The 8,532-nt window shown below is 42.8% G+C and overlaps 1 protein-coding gene across 7 annotated transcripts in view; it reads left to right on the top strand.

The window, feature by feature from the left end:
* The first annotated feature begins 229 nt into the window (after positions 1–229).
* Positions 230–8,532, top strand: part of adgrb1a (adhesion G protein-coupled receptor B1a) — a 157,843-nt gene continuing 149,540 nt past the window's right edge. For all 7 annotated transcript variants that reach the window (XM_013916101.1, XM_013916100.1, XM_013916097.1 and 4 more), the window contains exon 1: positions 230–1,129. In XM_013916101.1, the coding sequence (XP_013771555.1) occupies positions 394–1,129 (736 nt within the window). In that variant the 5' untranslated portion in view covers positions 230–393. The remainder of the gene's footprint in view (positions 1,130–8,532) is intronic.

Below are 8,532 nucleotides of genomic sequence, written 5' to 3'. Positions count from 1 at the left end.
ACATAATGAAGAAAAACTTAAACTAAATCACAGCTTCCCTCCTTCCATCTGCTGCTGTTCGTCTTCTTGTTTGTCTACAGAGCCCAAGTCACCACAGTCGTTCTCATTTTGCAGCTTAAACAATAATAGCTGAGTGAGATTTCTCATCATGCAGATAAACAGAATAAGTATAATCCAGTACCATTGTGTGATCAGATTTATATCTTGTCCTTTCTCTGTTTGCAGGTTCCTGTGACTCTCAGGGTCGACTGACGCAGCCATGGGCCAGTTACTGCGTTTTTGAAAGAATCTATACTCCCCCTCCTCTTCCTTCTTCTTTCCTCACCACACTGAGCTGGAAGTTGACTCATCCACAGTCAGAGAGAGGTGTCTCCTTCTATTAATCCACACACCATGACAAGCATTCTTCTTCTGGTTCCTGGCCAGGCAAGGTGGCCACTCCCAGTGCTATTCTTGCATATTGCCCTTTTTCTGCTGATGAGGGGTTGTTGTCATGCAGCCCCCTCTGGCCCAGAGTCTGATTTGTGTTCCACAGTAGTCCAAAGCCGCTTTTTTGGCTTTTTCCTGTCTTCTTCAGTGTTTCCCGCCGTGCCTTGTTCCTGGACCCTACAGAACCCCGATCCACGACGCTACACAATCTTCATCAAAGTGACTAAACCCACTCAGCACTGTATGGCGCAGCAGCTTCGCACATTCCAGTATGATTCCTTCCTGGAGACTACACGCACCTACCTGGGCATGGAGAGTTTTGATGAAGTTGTGAGGCTTTGTGACACATCTGCGCCTGTGGCCTTCCTGGAGGCTGGGAAACAGTTTCTACAAATGAGGAAAGGACATCCTAGGGCTGGTATGGCAATCACAGAGGGAAGTGGAGATTTCAAGACAGAGTATCTGGTGGTGGGGAAGCGCAACCCTAGCATGGCAGCCTGTCAGATGCTGTGCCAGTGGCTTGAGGACTGTTTAACCTCCAGTACATCCAACAGACCCTGTGGCATCATGCAGACTCCATGTTTATGCTGGGACCAGCCACCACTACTGAGTGAGAGTGATAGCTGCTATCACAATGGAGTTTATCTTGAAAACTGTTTACCCAGTGTGAAAGAGAGTGGAAAAGATGTTGAGATAAATGGTAAGTAGAAATGCGTTCGCGGTTGTTTTTGCTAAAAGTATTTGATTGCCGTTGATTCACTGTTAAAATATCAACTGCATCTCTTCCCAAAAAATCCCTGCCTTCCTGTAAAATGAGGAGAAACAAGGAATGCTTTCAACGAACTATTTGCACTAGATTGGTCTGTGGCTGAACCTCAGTAGGTCATCAGTGTCGTTTAACATGGTGCTCCCTCCAAAGTAATGGAGAGTGACATCAAAATGACATCTTCAGTGGCAATCAAGCTGGAGAAAATATGTATTATTTGTGAAAAGTGAGAACAATTGTCCTCGAGTGCACTGGCTATAGAAGGGAGAAAGAGGCAAATGGAAGGTTTAAGGTGTCATCTGATGTAAGCAAGATCTGTGACCTTGCACCATATTTCATTCTTCTGCGGTCCAGAAAGAGACATTTGATCGGCCTCCGGGAAGCTTTTGGGAACAGAGGAGAATCAAGTGGTGCTGATACTGGATAGCTTTGAGGATACTCAGAGCTGGGGGGAGGGGGAGCAAAGAGGAAGAGAGATGGAGAGAAAGACAAAAATGCATTGGGCTGGCTGAGGGCCTGTGGCTTGAAGTGTAATTGTCTGCTGCTTGAACCCAGTCCCCCCCTTCCCCCAGCAGACAGGATGTGGCCTGACATCTCTATCCCGGCTTCATCAGGACTATGGCCAGAGGGATGGAACATTTCTCACCCCCTCCATTTCAACCCCCTAACCTTTCCTCCATCTATCTCTCTTTTTTCTCTGTTCCCTCACTTACTTTTCCTAATCAGCCTGTGGCCTTATTTCCTTGGCCCTCCTCCTCCCACTTCTCCTCTGAGCCACCATTGCTGCCTCCCCATCTTTCCCTCCCCAGGCTGATAGTGGGCTGATACTGAGCCAGTCGTGGGAAGCCAACCAAGCAGAGAAGATGTTGTGGTGGGTATCTCGTGCCTTATCCTCCTCCAGTCTCCGAAGCAGCTAATATCCCCTTGCCGCTCCAGCCTCCTCTTCGCTAGTTATCATCCTTATATAATCCTGCTTATGGTGCTCATCAGTGGGGTGTGGGCTGTTTGTGCCTTAAGGTGTGAAAAATAAAAAAGAAATATAACATCCACTGTTGGCTTCTGTGGCGATAAAGAAGGACACATTACGGCTTTTCTCCCTGTTTGCTTCAGCCCATCCTGGCAAAGCATCTCATAGATGATAATCCTATGTTCAGAGTGAAAGAGTGACATTGGAACTGTGTGAGACCTCAAATGGAGGAGGCAAGCAGTCTGTGAATATTTGGTTGGATTGGTGACTGGTAGAGTGAATTGGAAGATGAAGATAAAGAGTGGCTGGGGAGATGTAATAGATTCTGTGTGAAAAGGTCGGACTGTCAGATGGTTATGGCCAACTGCGCAGCAAAGAGGGGACCAGAGGGGTGATGGCTGTGAATGATGGATGAAGGAAAGACAATAGACATAGAGATGAGAGAGAGAGGTTAGGGGAGGATAAAGGAAAGTATAGAGGCTGACAGGTGGGCTGAGAGGTGAGATATTTGAGATGGATTAAACTTGATTAGGATAAATGTTGTTTGCAGCTAGACCTTTGTAGTCTCAGGACCCTCAGTAACCAAAGACTTCCTAGATTATAATCTGTGTTCCAGCTTCCTTCACTCCCTCTCTGCAGGTGTGTGGAAGGTCCTGTCCAGCAGCACACAAGCTTTGCTCATGTCTAGCGGATGGATCCTAGATGAGGAGTTTGGCTTCTTATAGAGGGTTCTGAAGCATTTCCTTGTCCTCATACAGCCATAAGCATAAAAGGTCACCAAAGTAAAACTACAAAGAAAAAGGGAACTTATCTGATTGTCCTGGTAGCTTGTAATCCTTTAATTCTTGTAAATTAAAAGTTTATGCAAAGCCCACTCTTTGCAGTGTTTGAGAGCTGTTATCTGCTGCCTCCTATGGGTAGCTGTACAATCTCAGTGTGTGCTGTTCGCAGTCAAAACATAATCCCACATTGCACATTGCATTTTACCTCGCAGAGTTACTGTTTAGTGGTACTGCAGGAAATAGCTTATTTATTGTGTAGTTAAGCAGAAGGCAGAAGGTGGGTGTGGAATTCATCAGATTTTCATCAGAGGAGGTTTGTATTTCAATACAAATGCAAATGATGATTGCCTTGAAGTTAAATTTAGTATAAGTAAGAATAATCTTACCCCACTTTTAACCCTTACTGCCCTGGAAGCAGCAAACTCTTATTAAAACACAACTGTACAATAAAAAACACAAGTCTCACACCTTAATTGTTAAATATCTGCATTTCACAGATTTGCCAGTAAAAAAAAAAGTAGTTATCGATCTTCACACAACAGCGATTCCTAAAAATTTGGGTTTGAAATATAAACCAAAAGATAATGCACTAATCAGCATAGCTTATAAACCCATATTATCATCACAATAGAAAATACAAAAAATATGACATTTTTAAACTTGGATATTTAACTGTCTTGAAAAATATGACAGCAACCTGTCTGAAAATAGTTGGCACAAAAGACTGGAAAAATAAGTGCTATTAAAAAGAAAAAAGCTGTTGGAAATTCATCGTGTCAATTAGGTTAACTAGCAACAGGTCAATAGCAAAAAGAGCATCTCTGAGAGGGAGAGTTTCTCTGCAGTAAAGACAACGAATTAAATTTAATAGATATTTCACTACAGTTGAACACATGCAGTTTGTTGCAATGAATTTCAACAAACTGTATCTAAAACAGTTTGTGGAACAATTTCATAATTCTGTTCATACTAACAGTAATGTAAAATTGTGATGACTTTGATTATGAAAATCTGGAGGAATCTCTGTGTGCTAAGGACAAATCAAATTTTAAATCTTATTTTTAGAAAACATATATCCTGTGTTGTTTTCAGTGCTCAATTCAAAAGTCTGCATCACTGATTCATAGCAGAAGAGTCCAGGCGCCAAAATGAGCTAAACAACAGGTTGGGCAAAGTGTTTTCCTTCAGCCCAATCTGCTGTATATGTGTTAAATAAAATATGGGTTTCAGAGATGTGCAAACTTTACACCCTACTTCGATTTACATTTTGCATACAGTCCTAACTTTTTTGGAATTGATGTTTTATTTGGCAGGTGTGTAAGACTTTTATTTAGGAAAAGGTGGCTCAGCGGTCACGTTTCTACACATCAAGTTTTATATAGGACACCCTTTCTAAGCAACTGCTTATGAAGTCACTTTGCTACTTCCCTCACCTTTCATGCTGTATCTGTCATTGTGTCTGGTGTTACTGATGGCTGCTCTGCTCTGTGTTGCTGTTCCCTCCCTGAAATTGGCTTTCTATGTATGCATATGAGAAGGTGGGGCATTATCAGAACAAAGCAATGCCACCAAATATATATTATTGCATCACTGCAGACTATAACGATGTTAGTTTTAATCTGGAAACTTTCTCTACGCCATTTCCAAAATCGTTTATGTAGTCATTCTTATCCAGGCTCTTTTTGTGGATGTGTATGTGGCCATTTTTCTCTCCTTATTTTTCATCGTCCTAGCCTTTGTCCTGCATTCAAAGCTTGATTTGGTTGACTACATTTGAACAGGGGGAAACAACCATAAATCACCAAATCTGCTCCAGATGTGGGCTGTAATTCAGTGGTTTCAAAATGAAAAGATGCATTAATGAATGTTTTTGTCATCTTGACGCCACCCTCTATGGTGTGGATCAGATTCAGGAACTGTGAGATTAATGGACTGTGAGCCGCCCATCCGACTGTACTGGGCTTTCACTGGGACTGTTTTGTTTTTTGTCATATGTATGCTGTTGGTCTCATTTGAAAGATGCTATAATAAAAAAAGGGTGTGATTAATGATCGTTTTAAAGATGTTTAAAGAAAAGATTAACAAGGAAATTGCAGAAGCGAGTGCTATTGATGCCTCTTTTTATTTGTGCATTCAACTCCCATCGATAGTTCCTTCTGTTCAAACTCGATGACAAATGAGTGTGCCTGGCCTCTAGCAATCACACTACTATGTCAACACTATCATTAATAGAAAGCTCTTAAACTGTAGTGACTGGGATGTGGCCTTTTGATCCAGAGTAGAAAGGATGTCAATCTGAGAGAGTCTCACTTTCCCTGTGACCATGAATATTGGTATGAGGTATGAGCTTCCTCAGTTTAGAGAGAAAATGTTATTCTGAAATCTAAATGTCTTAACACAGGAACGGTTAGGAGTCTGTGTTTTACACATAGGAAACTTGCTGCTTCTGCACTATGTGAGAAATCCTCAACCTTTAAGATGAGAGGACTGATGACTTCAGGGCTATTTTTGGAATGTTGTAATATTCAAACGGTCAAAGTTAAAGGTTTTGCAACAAAAATGATGCCTGTCGGTAGCTTCACTGCAGTGATATTGTCCCTGAAATTCCATTTTGGTAGAACTCCAATAAGTGGTTGTGCATGTGTGGTGGCAGTGTGAAAGGATTCATTTGTTAGCCCTCAGTGGACAGCAGGGGAGGCAGTGAGTGATTAAAGGATGTATTGGAGCGATGTGAAGAGATGAGAAAGCACATGACTCAATTTGAACAAAAGAGACACATTTGAGAAAGTGCCAGAAGTGCCCAATAAAGTTAACTGAAGGGAAGGACAACAAAGGCAAGTCCTCTGTGATGCCATGTGATCATCTGAGTCGTGACCTTGGTTGCACATCATGCACTGTCACTTTCAGCTTTTCAATTTTCAAGCGTGAAATATTTAATAAAGCAGAAAGGCTTGAAAAATAACCAAACAAGGACACGGTGTCACAGATGGAAAGCACTCTGCACCAAGACACAGAGAGGTGGCTCAGTCACAGTGTAACCCAACTGAAAATGTTCAGGTCTGAAATCAATATTACAGAACATCTTAATACAAAATTCATCAATTTATCCACGCAATGTTATGCTAGATCTGAAAATGAATTATTCAAAAGTTGCATTTCTTCTTAGAATTCATCAAAAACCATTACTGTGGATGGATCTGCTTCAAGGCACGTGTTTTGTTACAATGCTAGTGTGTACTGATGTAACTATTGCAACTCGAACTCTCTTGCAGTCACTTGTGCACTTGATCATGTTAAACAAATGTTAAATAAATCAATCTGTCCTTCCTCACTACTGGGTAATACCATAGTAATTACTAATGTTGGTTGCACTGGTGAAACGTGAGGGACATTTTACTAAGGATTAGTAAGTAGATTTGTGCATTTGTCAGCTTTATCGGTCTGTCTTCTTCTCTGGACTAAAACTTTCAGCTGCATAAATATCCATAAAATTAACTGTTTACATTTTGTTCCCCCCCAAAAAGTCCTGTTTGATGTTCTCCAAGATTCAGAGGTTGGGGATGGGGGTTGTCACCAATAATGAAACACTCCTCATAAATCATTTACTCAGCTTAGGGGCACAGATGGCCTTGAGCCGATTTCAGCTGTCATACAGTCAGATGCAGACTACAACCCAGAAAGGTTTGTCAGTCTGTCACTGGGAAAAATTAGTTACAAAAAACTCATAAATGTCCGCTCCAACGTTATCAGTGACGACTCTGTTTTATCTCTCCTTGCTGTCTCTGGGTAGACTGAGAGGTGCTTACCACTTTTAACCAGGAGTATTTTCCAGATAATTGTATTTTCTTTCAGTTGAAGTGTAGGGTATTTGTATATGGAAAAATACCAAGCGTGAGTAGCTGTAATAAACTTGTATGGTTTATATTTACATTGGCCCGATAAATCCATTGGTAGCTGATCCCTACCAGCTAGAGATCAGATGGGTTAACAGCTGATGTCCAAAGGCAGTAATAAAGATTACTGCATTCATATAACAAGTTGACAGAAGTGAAATCAGACTCGAAACTTTTTTCTTTTTTTTTTCTTTTTTGCCCTTTCCTTTTTTTAAGTTTACTGCTTCAACTGCCAGAATCACCAACTCATCAATTCCACAACTCTTATCACACCCTAATCACTGCTGTCTGGTGTATTGATTGTGATGGATGGCTAAAGAAATAATAAAAGGCCAGAATGTCTAAAAAAGTGACAACATGTGGACACAAAGTGAAGAAGAAATACCTTTGGAGCCTCCTGCTTGGCACTTTTTTCTTCTGTTGCTGGCAGGCCGGCTGTGGGTTAGGAAGATGAATGTGAGCGCTGTGTCTGTGCCTCTGCATGCTTCTGCGTGGCTGAAGCACATTGTTGCTAACCTAAGGGATTTCCAGCCCACCTCCATAGGAGCAGCGAGGAATTCTAAAGCAGCGATAATGCATTAACTCTTCTTTACACCCATATTCATTAATGCATACATCTGTGCATGCACTTGTGTGTTGCATAAAGCATGCAAACACACATTCATGGTGAAACGTCTCGCCAGAAAATGGCACCTTGTGACTGGGTGTGGGTGGCTGACTGCGACAGAGGGTAATGGTGATTTTGTGTATCTGTGTGACAATGAGTGGAGAATGAGGTGTGGTGTTCTCTACAGGGGCGCCGTGTGGGTAGGAATAAACTGAAACGAGATGGCAGAGAAATGCTGTGTTCTGGTGTAGAAGTCAGGGGTGAAACTGTTCACCTCCAACTTGTTTTATTCCATACGTCATCCATCTGTGCCTGGAGCCAAGGCTGAGATAAACGAGGAGTTATCTCATAAAGAGGAACAAACAGTACTCCAAGAACAGACAAAGCCCAGCAGAAACCTTGAGGAGGAGCTCCATCTGCCCCCACCCGGGAAGAGCCTCAGAAAGGAGAGACATCTGAGGCAAGAAGAGGCAAGAAGAGGGGTCCCTATTTCCCTCCAACTCTCTCAACAACACCAACGACCAGGACCAGGATCTTCCCCCAGTCCCTCAAACCCCTGACAGGCCATCACCCACATCACCCTCCTCCCCCTCCCTTTCTCCCTCCTCCCCACACCTGAAATTCACTGAAGAGATGATGGAGCGGGTCAATGCTGGGCTCAGATCTACCCCCCGGCCCAATCCCTCTTTGTCCCCCATAAACCCCCCACCAAAGCAGCCAAAGGTTCGCCACCGAGCCCCACCCTCAACAGAGCAATCGAAGTCACATTGCCCAGCCCCGCCCCCCTTAGTTCCTCCTTACCACCTTCATGCTTTGTCTCCGCAGTCTGATGTGTGATGTGTGGAGGGTCCGGGCTGCGAGGACTATGGCAGTGGTGACTTTTCCCAGAAGAAGCTGGGACCCTGTTTAGTAGAAGGTTTTAAAATTTCTGTACTTTTAGGTGACAGGAGACATGTGGCCTGGTCAAAACACAGAGAGCTGCACTCTAAAAGATCTTTAAACATAGTAAACATACCTTGTGTGCCACAGACTGCTCCCAAACACGAGGGGACAAGTAATGCCTCTAAAACACTTAAGTTGGCTTTATT

Source organism: Pundamilia nyererei, unplaced genomic scaffold (assembly GCF_000239375.1).
Source record: "Pundamilia nyererei isolate P.nyererei 1_Seehausen unplaced genomic scaffold, PunNye1.0 scaffold00462, whole genome shotgun sequence".
Lineage (NCBI taxonomy): Eukaryota > Metazoa > Chordata > Actinopteri > Cichliformes > Cichlidae > Pundamilia > Pundamilia nyererei.
This window is presented reverse-complemented; position numbering and strand designations above follow the sequence as displayed.